Consider the following 15,582-nt stretch of genomic DNA (forward strand, 5'->3'; position numbering starts at 1 on the left):
CGCGTACTGAAAAAAAAAAAAAAAAAAAATCACTCAAAAGACATAGAGTGACTGATGGATTCAAAAACAAGACTCGTATACATGCTGCCTACAGGTGACTCACTTCAGATCTAAAGACACACACAGACTTAAAGTGAGAGAATAGAAAAATGTATTCCATGCAAATGGAAATCAGAAGAAAGCCAGGGTAGCAATATTTATATCAGATAAAATAGACTTTAAAACAAAGACTGTAAGAAAAGACAAAGAAGGACATTACATAATGATCAAGGGATCAATCCAAAGAGAAGATATAACAATTGTAAATATATATGCACCCAGCATAAGCAAAGCTAAATACACAAAGCAAATATTAACAGACATACAGGGAGCAATGGACAGTAACACAATAGTAGCAGGGAATTTAATACCCCATTTACATCAATGGACAGATCATCCAGACAAAATCAATAAGGAAACACAGGGCTTAAATGACACACTAAACAAGATGGAACTTATATAAACATTCCATCAGAAAGCAGCAGAATACACATTCTTTTCAAGTACACATGGAACATTCTCCAGGATAGATCACATGCTAGGCCAGAAAACAAGCCTTGGTAAATTTAAGAAAATTGAAATCACGTCAAGCATCTTTTCTGACCACAATGCTGTGAGACTAGGAATCAACTACAAGAAAAAAAAGAAACTGCAAAAAATATAAACATGTGGAGGCTAAACAATATGCTACTAAACAACCAATAGATCACTGGCGAAATCAAAGAAGAGATAAAAGAATACCTGGAGACAAATGAAAACAAAAACACAACAATCTAGAATCTATGGAATGCAGCAAAAGCAGTTCTCAGAGGGCAGTTTATAGCAATACAAGCCTACATCAGGTAACAAGAAAAATCTCCAATAAACAACCTAACATTACACCTAAAGGAACTAGAAAAAGAAGAACAAACAAAACCCAAAATTAGTCAAAGGAAAGAAATCATAAAGGTCAGAGCAGAAATAAATGAAATAGACACTTAAAAAAAAAGTAGAAAAGATCAGTGAAGCTAAGAGCTGGTTCTTTGAAAAAATAAAGAAAATTGATAAACCTTTAGCCAGATTCATGAAGAGAAAAAGAGGATCCAAATCAATAAAATCAGAAATGAAAAAGGAGAAGTTACAACTGATGCCATGGAAATACAGAGGATCATAAGAGACTACTACAAACAACTATATGTCAATATAATGGACAATGTTGAAGAAATGGGCAAATCCTAAAAATGTACCATCTTCCAAGAGTGAACCAACAAGAAGTAGAAAATGTGAACAGACCAATTAGAAATAATGAAATTGAATTAGTAATAAAAAAAAAAAAACCCTCCCAACAAACAAAAGTCCATGACCTGATGGCTTCACAGATGAATTCTACCAAACATTTAGAGAAGAGTTAACACTTAGGCTTATTATACTATTCCAAAAAATTGCAGAGGAAGGAACACTTCCAAACTGATTCTACATGGCCAGCATCACCCTGATACCAAAAGTAGACAAAAATGTCTCACGCACAAATTACAGGCCATTATCGCTGATGAACATTGGTGTAAAAATCCTCAATAAAACATTAGCAAACCGAATCCAACAATACATCAAAAGGATCGTATACCATGATCAAGTGGGATTTATCCTAGGGATGCAAGAATTTTTCAATATCCACAAGTCAATCAATGTGATATGCCACATTAACAAATTGAAGAATAAAAACCATATGATCATCCCAATAGATGCAGAAAAAGCTTTTGACAAAATTCAGCATCCATTTGTTATTAAAAACTCTCCAGAAAGTGGGCCTAGAGGGAACACACCTCAACATAATAAAGGCCATATATGACAAACAAATGCTAACATCGTACTTAGTGGTGAAAAGCTGAAAGCATTTCCTCTAAGATCAGTAACAAGACAAGGATGCCCATTCTTGCCACTTTTATTCAGCATAGTTTTGGAAGTCCTAGCCACAGCAGTCAGACAAGAAAAAGAAATAAATGGAATCCAAATTGGAAAAGAAGAAGAAAAACTACTGCTTGCAGATGACACACTATACATAGAAAATCCTGAAAATACCACCAAAAACTACTAGAGCTCATCACTAAATTTGTAAAGTTGCAGGATACAAAATTAATACACAGAAATCTGTTGTGTCTCTATACACTAACAATGAACTATCAGAAAGAGAAATTAAGAAAACAATCCCATTTACCATCACATCAAAAAGAATAAAATACCTAGGAATAAACCTACCTAAGGAGGTAAAAGACCTGTACTTGGAAAACTATAAGACACTTATGAAAGAAATTGAAGGCAATCCAAACAGATGGAAAGGTATGCTGTGTTCATGGATTGGAAGAATTAATATTGTAAAATGACCATACTAACCAAGGCAATCTACAGATTCAGTGCAATCTATATCAAAATACCAAGGGCATTTTTTTCACACAACTAAAATAATTATTCCTAAAATTTGTGTGGAAACACAGAAGACCCTGAATAACTAAAACAATCTTCAGAAAGAAGAGCAGAGCTGGAGGAATCATGCTCCCTGTCTTCAGACTATACTGTAAAGCTACAGTTATCAAAACAGTATGGAATTGGCACAAAAACAGATATGTAGATCAGTGGAACAGAATAGAGAGCCAAGAAATAAACCCACACACTTACGGACAATTAATCTATGACAAAGGAGGCAAGAATACATTACAATGAAAAAAAGTCTTTTCAATAAGTGATGCTGGGAAAACTGGACAGCTACATGTAAAAGAATAAAATTAGAATATTCTCTAAAACCATATGCAAAAACAAACTCAAAATGGATTAAAGACCTAAATGTAATACCAGAGAGCAAAACTTGTAGAAGAAAGCATAGGCAGAAAACTCTTTGACATAAATTGTAGCACTATTTTGGGAGATCTGTTTCCTAAAGCAAAGGAAATAAAAGCAAAGATAAACAAATGGGACCTAATTAAATTTAAAAGCTTTAGCACAACAAAGGAAATCGTTGACAAAATAAAAAGGCAGCCTGCTAAATGGGAGAAAATATTTGCAAATGATATGACCCATAGAGGTTTATATCCAAAATATACAACAGCTCTTACAACTCAACATCAAAAAAAAGAAAAAAGAAGAAACAAACCTGATTTAAAAATGGGCAGAAGACCCAAATAGTTATTTTTCTAAACAAGTTATACGGATGGGCACAGGCACTTGAAAAGATGCTCAACATCATTAATAATCAGAGAAATTCAAATTAAAACCCCAATGAGATATCACCTCACATTTGCCAAAATGGCTATCATCATAAAAGATCACAAAAAATGTTGATAAGGATGTGGAGAAAAGGCAAACTTCTTACACTTGGTGAGAATGTAAATTGGTGCAGCCACCATGGAAAACAGTATGGAGGTTTATCAAAAAAACAAAAAATAGGACTAACATGACCCAGCAATTCCACTCCTGGGTATTTATCTGAGAAAAACAAAAATACTAATTTAAAAAGATACATGCACGCCAGTAGTCATAGCAGCATTATTTATAATTAGTAAAATATGGAAGCAACCTAAGTGTTCATTAACAGATGAATGGATAAAGAAAATGTGGTACACACACACACACACACACACACACACACACACACACACAGGAATACTACTCAGCCATGAAAAAGAATGAAATTTTGCCATTTGCAGCAACATGGATGGACCTGGAGGGTATTATGCTAAGTAAAATAAGTCAGAGAAAGACAAATACTGTATGATATCACTTGTATGTGGAATCTAAAAAATAAACTAGTGAATATAACAAAAAAGAAGCAGACTCATAGAGAACACACATTAGTGGTTACCAATGGGGAGAGGGAAGTGGGGAGGGGCAGGATAGGGGTACGGGATTAAGAGGTACAAACTACTATGTATAAAATAAGCTACAAGGATATATAGTACAACACAGGAGATATAGCCAATATTTTATAATAACTATAAATGGAACATAACCTTTAAAAATTGTCAATCACTATGTTGTACACCTGAAACATATAATATTGTATATCAACTATACCTCATTAAAATTTTTGAAAAATAAAATCAGTTGTAAAGCTGAAAAAAAAAATACTAACAACTGTTTATCAGCTCACAGTTCTGTAGGTTGAGCTCAGCATGGTTAGATTCTCTGCTCGGGTTATCCACAAGGCTGGACTTAAGGTGTTTGTCCAGGCTGAGCTCTCATCTAGATCTGAGGAATAGTCTACTTCCAAGCTCATTCGTATTGTTGGCAAAATGCAGTTCCTTGTGACTGTGTGACTGAGATCTCTGTTTCCATGCTGGCTGTCAGTTGGCAATCACTTTAAACTCCTAGAGGCCACCTGCATCTCTTTTCACATGGCCTTCTCTTCAGGCCAGCACTAATGCAGTCAGTCATTGTCGTGCTTTGAATATCTGAGCTCTTTTTCTGCAGCCACCTTGGGATAACTCTGCTTTTAAAGAGCTCAGAGGATTAGGTCAGGCCTACTCAGGATAATCTTTGTTTTGCCATATAATGTAACATAATCATGGAGTGATATCTCATTATATTCATAGTTTCCACTTACACTCAAGAAGAAGTCATTTTACAAAAATATAGGTAATAGGGGGCAGCTATTTTGAAATTCTTTGACCCAGAGCTCTTGTGTAACATGTTTTCTACTTAGTATTGTGCTTACTATGACAACAGTATAACTTTAAGCTGTGAATAAAACACATCACAAATATGATGCAGTTGCTACTGATTCTTATTTGTTGTATGTAATTTAAGACGTAGTGTGTTGCGGGGAGGGGGTATTCAGCTACTTTATAGCCTGGTGTATGAAGACAGATTTTCACTTTTACAATGGTGTACTATATAAAGTTATTTTATGAATTCTCTTTTTTTCAAACCTTACATGTTTACTCCTGGAACATTTAAATTATACAACACTGAATAGGCCTATCTACTGAACTGTATTTCTTATGCTTAGGATGTCAGTTCTTAAGCTCCAATTTTCTAATAAGCCTTTCCAAATATGACTTGTAATAGTCTCTTTTTGTTAATATTTAATTTATTTGGAGTTCTGTCTTTAACTTATTTTTTTTAACATCTTTATTGGAGTATAACTGTTTTACAATAGTGTGTTAGTTTCTCCTTTACAACAAAGTGAATCAGTTATACATATACATATGTTCCCATGTCTCTTCCCTCTTGCATCTCCCTCACTCCCACCCTCCCTATCTCACCCCTCTAGGTGGTCACAAAGCACCGAGCTGATCTCCCTGTGCTATGCGGCTGCTTCCCACTAGCTATCTATTTTAAGTTTGGTAGTGTATGTATGTCTTATAGGGGTCCCAGAAGAAGAAGAGAAAAAGAAAGGGACTGAGAAAATATTTGAAGAGATTATAGTTGAAAACTTCCCTAATATAGGAAAGGAAATAGTCAATCAAGTCCAGGAAGCACAGAGAGTCCCATACAGGATAAACCCAAGGATAAACACGCCAAGACACATAATAATCAAACTGTCAAAAATTAAATACAAAGAAAACATATTAAAAGCAGCAAGGGAAAAACAACAAATAACACACAAAGGAATCCCCATAAGGTTAACATCTGATCTTTCAGCAGAAATGCTACAGGCCAGAAGGGAGTTGCAGGACATATTTAAAGTGATGAAGGAAAAAAACCTACAACCAAGATTACTCTACCCGGCAAGGATCTCATTCAGATTTGATGGAGAAATTAAAACCTTTACAGACAAGCAAAAGCTGAGAGAGTTCAGCACCACCAAACCAGCTTTACAACAAATGCTAAAGGAACTTCTCTAGGCAAGAAACACAAGAGAAGGAAAAGACCTACAAGAACAACCCGAAACAATTCAGTAAATGGTAATAGGACCATACATATCGATAATTACCTTAAATGTAAATGGATTAAATGCTCCCACCAAAAGACACAGACTGGCTGAATGGATACAAAAACAAGACCCATATATATGCTGTCTACAAGAGACCCACTTCAGACCTAGGGACACATACAGACTGAAAGTGAGGGGATGGAAAAAGATATTCCATGCAAATGGAAATCTAAAGAAAGCTGGAGTAGCAATTCTCATATCAGATAAAATAGACTTTAAAGACTAATACAAGAGACAAAGAAGGACACTATAACTTCTTATTTATGAAACAAAAAGCTTTGCGGGGTGTCTCAGAGTCACTTTTTAGTTCACCCTTCATGAAATCAAAATTTGTATGAGTTTGGACAACACTTACATGTTAGTATGTTTGATGTGGTTGTGGTGTTTGTGTGTTAAATTATTAAGTAGAGGAAACTGGGAAGCAATGAGGCAATTTTTATAATCTTTTTCACCTTATGCAATTATATAAATACTTTCATGACTAAAAATAAAGTTTATGAAATTGGTCAACAACAGCCAGAAGGTCATGAGCATAAACAGCAGTCAACTGTATTTAAAATTATTAAAGGAATGTTACATTTTTGGATAACATAGTCAAGTCCAAACAGAAAGGAAATATCACATATTTTACTCTCTTGAACACAGACCTATATATTTCAAATGCTTACGATCTGAAGACCTAAGTAATATTTTGGATACCTTGAGTACTTTGCACTGAGAACTTAAAAGATTTCACCACCTATTCTCTCTACTTCTTGGTCCCCTTTCATAGCCCACTTTTTCTAACACCTACCCTTTTTCTTTCATTTCTGTAACTATAAAATGTGTCTCCTCATAATTAACAAATGTGTCGCCTCTTCTTGTTTAAAAGAAGACCTTACTCAAAGAGTTTTGGAGCAAACTTTGACAATTTTAAATACCCTGCCTGGTTTCTAGAGAACATAACAGGGTATGTTTCTTCTTAACCCTGGTCTTCCCCAAGCAGGTGTTTTTCCTTTAGAAAGCAGTTGCCTCTTGTATAGGTCTCTCCAGTTGTGTGCTTGTGACACTTAGGGGTCAGAAGCCAATTTATATGCAGCTGCCAGAATCTCTAAATTTAGTTAAAAATCGCTCTCTGGAACAGTCATCTTACGTCTCTTGGGTTAGGTCTTAAAATTTCCTACTCGGCTGATTCCCCTGTCCACTTCCAGGAAAGATTCTACAGCTAAATGATACTACCTACTTCAAAAACTTGCAAAACCAACCTAAGAAAGGGGAGAATTACTAAAAGCATTTAGCTGATATCAGAGTACCCTATAATAATACCTTGTAAAATACCTTTTAAAAAAATAAGACCTTTAAAAACTTTTCAAAATAACTTTCATATCTTTTACCTTAAGTTTTATCCTTATTTCACATTTGTGGGGTACAAAAGACAGTAACCCCATTTAAGAGATGAATAATGGAGGAAATAAAAAGGTTAAAAGACTGATCTAATATTACCAACATTGTTTGTGGTAGTCAGAACAGATTTCTTCCTTTCCTGGACTCTAAAAACATCAGTGTTATGTAGTATCAAATAATGATACACTGGCATGTGATCAGTTGAATTCTGTTAAAATCCAAAGAGAGTTATCTTTTGCCAGAATGGTAAAATTCATAGATTAAAGCTTTTAAAAATTAATCTGTAGATACACAATCAGTAACCCGTATCTCCTAGCATAAAATTGGGAGCTTTTTTGATATAGCATAGTTTGAAAAATTCTTCCGTAGTGCAAATTTGATTAAAAGAAGATCTTTCTGTTTTTTAAGGAGCCTCCATACTGTTCCATAGTGGCTGTACCAATTTACATTTCCACCAACCACATAGGAGGGTTCCCTTTCTCCACTCCCTCCCCAGCATTTATTACTTGCAGCCATTCTAATCAGAGTGAGGTGATACCTCATTATAATTTTGATTTGCATTTCTCTAATATTTAGCGATGTTGAGCATTTTTTCATGTGCCTGTTGGCCATCTGTATGTCTTTTTTTGGAGAAATGTCTATTTAGATCTTCTGCCCATTTTTGGATTGGGTTGTTTGGGGTTTTTTTGATATTGAGCTATATGAGCTCCTTGTATATGTTGTAAATTAATCCCTTGTCTGTCACATCATTTGCAAATATTTCCTCCCATTCTGTAGGTTGTCTTTTCATTTTGTTTAAGGTTTCCTTTGCTGTGCAAGAACTTTTAAGTTTAATTAGGTCCCATTTGTTTATTTTTGATTTTATTTCCATTACTCTAGGAGATGGATCCAAAAAGATATTTCTGCAGTTTATGTCAGAGTGTTCTGCTTGTGTTTTCCTCTAGGAGATTTATAGTATTTGGTCTTACATTTAGGTCTTTAATCTACTTCGAGTTTATTTTTGTATACGGTGTTAGAGAATGTTATAATCTCATTCTTTTATATATAGCTGTCCAGTTTTCCCAGCACCATTTATTGAGGAGACTCGTTTCTCCATTGTATCTTCTTGTCTCCTTTGTCATAGATTAATTGACCATAGGTGTGTGGGTTTATTTCTGGGCTTTCTATCCTCTTCCATTGACCTATATTTCTGTTTTTGTGCCAGTACCATACTGTCTTGATTACTGTAGCTTTGTAGTATAGTCTGAAGTCAGGGAGTCTCATTCCTCTTGCTCTGTTTTTCTTTCTCAAGATTGCTTTGGCTATTCAGGATCTTTTGTGTTCCCATACAAATTAAAAATTTATTTTTGTTCTAGTTCTGTGGAAAGTGCCATTGGTAAATTGATAGGGATTGCATTGAATCTGTAGATTGCCTTGGGTAGTATAGTCATTTTAAAAAATATTGATTCTTCCAATTCAAGAACACGTTATATCTTTCCATCTGTGTCATCTTCAATTTCTTTCATATGATTCAGCAATCCCACTTCTGGGCATATACCTGGAGAAAACTATAATTCGAAAAGATACTTGCACCCCAATGTTCATTGAAGCACTATTTGCAATAGCCAAGACATGGAAGCAACCTAAGTGTCCATCGACAGATGAATGGAGAAAGAAGATGTGGAGTGTGTGTGTGTGTGTGTGTGTGTGTGTGTAATGGAATATTAGTCTTAAAAATAATGAAGTAATACCATTTGCAGCAACAAGGATGGACCTAGAGATTATCACATTAAGTGAAGTAAGCCAGACAAAGACAAATATCACATGATATCTCTTATACATGGAATCTAAAAAAAGAAAAGGTACAGATAAACTTATCTACAAAACAAAAATAGACCCACAGACATAGAAAGCAAACTTACGGTTACCAAAGGGGAGAGGTGGTAGGGGGAGGGATAAATTAGGAGTCTGGGATTAACATGTACTGACTACTATATATAAAATATATATAGATCCTTAAAGTCATTGCCCTTACTCAAACTCTTACTCTGATTTATATAGCCTTCTGCTTTCTTTTCTAAAGAGAAGCTTTTAAATTCCTTGTCAATAATATCACATCTCTCAGGATTGTTTTGTACAGCTGTAACCTTAAATTTGATAATCTCATCAAAACTATTGGTTTGATTAAAGTAAATTTAAGTGGAAAATTTACATAGTAGCAGTGCTTGATTTGGCTTTTTTTAATCATGATTATTAGACAGAAGAACTTATAGATGTATTTAGAAACATTTGTAGCTGGAATAAGAATCTGGAGATGATTTGCTGCTTGTTTATACGGTTAAGATCCAGCTAGTAAAAATACTTGGATGAAATGAAGTTGCCAAGTTCTACATTTTTTGTTCTTCCTGCTTGAGGTTGAAGGTCATACTGCTTCCTCTTCACTACTGTATGTTGACTCTTTCGCCATCAATTCTGAATCTTTAAGTTGTGTTATATCTTGTTGCTCTGGAAGAGGCTTGCCTTCGCAATCATAGCCAAACCAAAGTGGAGGGTCAGTAGCACTATATTCCTGCTGCTGAACTATAGATGACATTCTCTTAGCTGCTTCCCTGTAATAACAGTGATGAGCATTAGCTAGTTGCAGAAGTAATCACTAGTGCAGAATTTTCAAACTAGATCACATTTGGAATTAAAGAACTCACTATCACAACTTGAATTCGTTTCACATCTCTCTTGCCTTCCTGAGGGGGAGGGTGTGGGTAAATTGTGCTAAGAGTCAGGATCCCAGAGCTTAAGTAGCTCAATAGTTCTGTGGTTCAGCCAGTTCAGAGATTGACAGATACAGTAAATGGGTAAGGAAACTGCATGGCCATGGCGTAGGAACACTGAGGGCACTCTATAGCACTCTTAAATGAGCCCTCTGCCTGATATTTCCAGTTTCTTTGATGAGGGAGTATCCTAACCAAGCCAACCTGTGAAGGCTGGCCGTGTACCAGAGCAGGATCTCTTAACCTAGAGTCCAAAGATCCCTGTTGGATACATGGATGAACTTCAGCGAAGCCCATGAACTCCCTGAAAATTCATGCAGTTTTGTATCTACTATGCATTTTTTTGAGGAGAAGGTTTGTGACTTTCAACGAAGTCTCAAATGTGTCCATGGTCAAAATGACTAAAAATATTGTTACTGCCTCTCTTAGGAAGAAGGAAGCAAAGAAGTCATCTAAAAGTTGTTCAGGACCCCAATTCCAACATGGCGGGAGGAGGGCATTCCCGACACCACCAAGCAATTCTCAGACACCAGCTGGATGTCCTATAATTCAACTCAATTCTGACGCTATCTACCTGGAAATAGCGTTAGATTCCACAAATTAAGGGCTCAGTTCCACAGATCACCCTCCACTTCAGATACCAGGTTGTTACCTGGGCTTCTGATCTACCAGCTAGAGCTGCTCACAGGACACAGAAACATTTTACTTGCTGGATCACTGGTTTATTAAAGGATATTACTCAAGAACAACCAGGTATCAGAGATGCATAGGGCAAGGTATAGGGAAAGGATGCTGAGCTTCCATGCTCTCTCCAGGCATACCACTCTCCAAATATATATGAGAAATATATTTTGATCATCTGAATGACCAAATGTATGTGACTTATAAAGCACAATATTGCAGCATCAGAAAAAAAAAGTATATCTAACTTGAAAGTAATGTCATTTCCAAGACAGAAGGATTTTCCTAGAAAGTTGGTTTGAATCTTGAGACCAGTACCAAACAGGAAATGAGTAATTGGCAGCTTCCCTAGGATCAGAAATGAGTAATAATGTTTGCCCACGTAGGAGCTACTTTGCCTGTTTTTGCTATATATTACGTTGAGTTATTAATTGCAGTAGTTTGGAAACAGTCATTGATATGGAGGCTGGTATTATCATATGCTTTGACTTAAGTTTGTGCTCAATGGCTATATGAGTTCTGGTAGGGTAATGAAATCAAAAAGGCTAAGATAAGATACATCAGTTGTTTGAAATACCGTTTCACTTGAATCAAATCTTAGGTGTTTTAAAATAATTGTAAGCAAACTCAGCAGGGAGACAACCAAAGCATTGCCAATTCTGTCTCTTACCACACTGCTTTTTGGCTAATACATTTGCACTTGCAAAACTTTAAAGAAGTTTAAAAAACAATTTGAATAAAAACAGTTGTTATACTAATTTCTAGTTCTGAGCCACCAGTCCTTGTGGATTAAAACTTGGCAAACAGGTGTCTTCTCTTTCGAGAAATATTTATTCTGAAATTTGAAAATGATAAGTTTATAGTCAAATTTATAAAATTTTACATTCTGTTAATTTTTAAATCTTTTTTTAAAAGTGTGATCCTATGTTTTAAACTTATTGTATAATCTTTCTATGTCCTCTAAGTAGGATATTATTATGCAAAAATAATTGTGTTATACCTTTAGCTTTCCCTATTTTCTTCTGAAGGTTTTTCTCCCTTTTGAATTCTATGTAGTTGAGGTTGCCATATTTTTTAACATGTTTCCTGGGAGATTTTTTTTACCTCGAGAACCTACCACAATATAATACCAAATGCTGGGGGGGACTCTGAAGCTGAAACATTGGCACAGTCAGTTTCAAATGGTTAAAGCACTATCCTGGGCGGCAGAGATCTGTTGTTACTTACACTTCAGCCTATCTCTGCCTGTCTAAACTTAACCCATCTTTCAAGACTCCAACCCAATCCTTTCCTCCTCTGAACTTTTACAGGAAGTTGATCATACAGTTAATTTCTTTCCAGTACATAACTTCATGGTATTAATTGTTTATAATTTTAAACTTTGTTATTTTCCTTTTCTTTAAGAAGTTATTTAAGGGTATATTGCATTTCTTTGTATCTCCCTGAAATCCAGCAATAACAGCCAAATCATGAGACTTTACTTTAGTAGCTTACACCAAGAAGTCCTTTAGCTCTCTTATCTTCTGCCAGTTTGTTTTTGTTTTTTTTTTTGGTTTAGAAGAGGCATTCTTAGGTTGCTGTTTCCACCATCTTAAGAGCAGAGCTCTGGACACGCATACTGTATTTCATAGGTGTTGGTAATGATTTAATGCCACTGATGATAACAAGACTACTGCAGTTAGAGGCAACAGTGGTCTAGACCTATTGGACATGTTTGGGGAGTAAAAGATTTGTAAGTAGTTGACCAAATTATGTATAACTTCTGACCTCAGAGGAGCAACAGTTTTTGAGAATGCTAGATAACTGGCAAAAGGATAAGTACTCTTAATGCTAAGTTTGGGAATGTATAAATATTGGGTAGTAGGGTTCCTCAGTCAGTTATAAGCCCCAGTAAGTTAGATGGTAATTGTGATATTTAAAAATTAGCAAATGGAGTTTGAGAAAATAAAAAGAAAAAGAAAGTTGAGGATTTTGACTCAATATAGACAAGCAAAGTAGGGAATGACTAGGGAGACTACTCATTAAATGCAGTGTGATGTGACAGAATCAAAATGAACTGCATATTTTAAAAAAGAGCTGCATATTGAGCCCCAGCCATGGATGAAGTACACAGAGTTATACGCATTTCTTAGATTTGCTTATTTCTTGATTCCACACCACCCCTACTTTAGCTTTTAGTGGTAAGCACTCCTCTCCATTTTACCCACAGTCAGCTTCAGTGAAACTAAACGTCAGAGGGTATCCTGACCATTGGAGGTGATCCAGACTAGAGAGGAGCAAAGGATCAGGTCTGAGACCTCTCTTCCCCCAGTCACAAATGCCCAAAGGTTAAGGCTTCCTCAAGTCTAGAATGTCTCTAGGTCCTATCTTAATCCTACTTACTTTCACAGCAAGGGTGGTCCTGGGGAAAAAACTGAGAATCTGAATCTGCCCAGGGCAAATCTGGTATTATTTTTAGAATTTAGCTACTGGTATAGACTATTCCCTAGTCTACTTTCTCTCCACCCTTTAGAAAATCCTTAGGCCATGAACGAGCTGCCCTTTGGCATCCTCACATGGACTGACTCCTAAGACTCAGTACCTAACTAAGAGAACAGACCAGCATGGTGACCACCAGTGAGTTTCTCTGAGTTCTTTTTCACAGTATCCTGTGTAACTGTGTGTTTACATACAAGCATTTTTGAAAAGTATCCGGAAACTTGAAAATGTAGAAACTGAATGCTCTTGCCAGAAACATGTCTGTCTGTCTCAAACTCCCTCTCTCTCTTTTTAATAGCTTAATGCTCTAGAATAGATGGGAGCTGGGAAATATTGAAAAGAAAATGTCTACTTAGGAATCACTGTGTGTTCTATGTTTCTTCAAGTGCACGTGGAATCCTTTGAGTACCTTCTACTCAGGTACTTAGGCCTGAGTGACTCCAAGAACTTGTAGGAAATGATTTGGGAATTGAAGCCGTCTACTGCAATGGTTAGTCATTACACATTTAATCTGGCGAGAGAGGTTTCTTTGGATCAGTATAGAACAATGATTTTCAAACACGGTATGCCACACAGTTGTAAAGTATCAGATGGTTAATAATAATGATATTTTGAAGTTTGTAAGTGATTTTTGTTTTTTATAAATTAAAGGGGATTCAAGGTTATCCCTGTAATAACATCACTTGCCCTCACTTTTCCTTCTAGTTTCTTGTGTAAGCTAAAAGAAAGGGGAATTTGGAGCCTACACCAAAGACTACTTGTAATCAGCCTCTTATTTATGCATCAGCAAGTAAACTGGGCAAACAGTACTTGTCTCCCCTTATTGATCAAATCTCTTGAATGTTAGAGCTTTAAAAAACTTGAAAATCACTAATCTAAAGATAAAAGAGCAGCATAGCAATGATAAGACCTAGGTACAAAGTATGGCTCTGTCTTTTATTTGTATGACTTAGGGTATGTTATTTAAATTGTTTATACCAGTTTCCTTATTCATTTTTATGGTAATAGGGTATTTGTGAGGATTAGGTAATAAACATAAAATAGGATTTAGCGCAGTACATGGCAAATGATAATTGTTAAGTAATATTATTTGTTCATATTAATAATAAAATTCAGTAGGTCCAAATTACAAAGGCCTTTCCACAAAGACCTTCCCATGAGCTAGAGAGGAGAACTCTGAGTTTTATTTCCTAACAACACAGATCTTAGAGTACCTAGGTAGTAATTTATGCTGCCAGGAACTGCTAAATAAGGTCTTCAAGGAATCTCTATACTGCTGTTTGGGGCTCTGAAGACCACCTAGACTTTCTCTACTCATCTCTCCAAAGTTTAAAGTTTTGGACTGCAGACACAAAAATATCAGAAAGGTCCCTTTGCTCTTTGCTAATTATAGACTTAATGGCTCTTCTGCCTCTATGTGGTTCAGACCCTCCTGGGTTGTGGAGACCATTGTATGGGTCTTTCTCCCTCTTTTCCACTATGCTTTTCTTCATCTCCATTGCCTGTCTTGCTTTCCCCACAGAGGTCCATAAATTGAAAGGTTAGTTGAATACAACTGCTTCAAATGTAGAAAGCTAGATTTTCCCATCAAATTTATAATCTCAGTTATTACTTATTTCTCCTTGAATTAAAGGAACCTGTATTATGTCTCCACATGGGACTTCTGGAATCACTTCCTGGGATCCCTTCAGGCTCTGGGGTTGTAGAATGACAGCATATCAAATTGGCGCTTCAGCCAATTTGCTCATTGACCAAAAGTTTGCTACTCCCCTAGTTCAGATAGAGTGGGCTGAACAGACCTCTTTGATTTGTAAAGCTGGTGCAGTGTTTTCAGATTCCATTGAGTATGGGGTAATTTGTATATAAAACAGTTTCTTCTGAGGGCTATAATTGGATTTTAAGGGCTGCATCGTACACTTTTATGTTCAAATGGAATCAGATGTGTGGGAATACATTGCTTTGTGATTCAAAGTCATTGAACCTCTTCCCAAGAAAAATCTCCTATATCCTAACTACCGGATGTTCCATTTCACCCAGAGAAAACAAAGCTCTTGCTGTTGAGGGAGCAAGAGCAAACAACTGTGCTTTTTTAGAGTGAACACAGGTAAGGGGTTAGATGTCATCATGAGCTTGTGTCTTGAAGGGTCCACATACTCTGCACCACTTCCAGTTCCACCCAAGGATCCCATGGATCTAAGTGGAGAAGAAGATGCTCTACAGTCTCTAGAGCTGACCCCAAACAGCAGAATGTGGCCAGGCCTTACCACTTCTCTAATCAAAGTTATGAATCCCAAGTATCTTGGGAGCTCCTTGACTGACAAACAGCATCCTCTCCTAGAAGCAGGATGT

At 36.1% G+C, this 15,582-nt stretch overlaps 2 protein-coding genes across 3 annotated transcripts in view; one reads left to right on the forward strand and one right to left on the reverse strand.

Moving 5' to 3' along the window:
• FAM185A (family with sequence similarity 185 member A) overlaps nucleotides 1–15,582 on the forward strand; it is a 153,600-nt gene that overhangs the window by 67,080 nt on the left and 70,938 nt on the right. The gene's annotated exons all lie outside the window — the stretch shown is intronic.
• The window catches only part of FBXL13 (F-box and leucine rich repeat protein 13), a 192,261-nt gene continuing 186,338 nt past the window's right edge, over nucleotides 9,660–15,582 (reverse strand). The window contains exon 21 of the mRNA XM_024115971.1: nucleotides 9,660–9,915. Within this exon, the coding sequence (XP_023971739.1) occupies nucleotides 9,729–9,915 (187 nt within the window). The 3' untranslated portion in view covers nucleotides 9,660–9,728. The remainder of the gene's footprint in view (nucleotides 9,916–15,582) is intronic.

The sequence above is a fragment of the Physeter macrocephalus genome, chromosome 5 (genome assembly GCF_002837175.3).
Source record: "Physeter macrocephalus isolate SW-GA chromosome 5, ASM283717v5, whole genome shotgun sequence".
NCBI lineage: Eukaryota > Metazoa > Chordata > Mammalia > Artiodactyla > Physeteridae > Physeter > Physeter macrocephalus.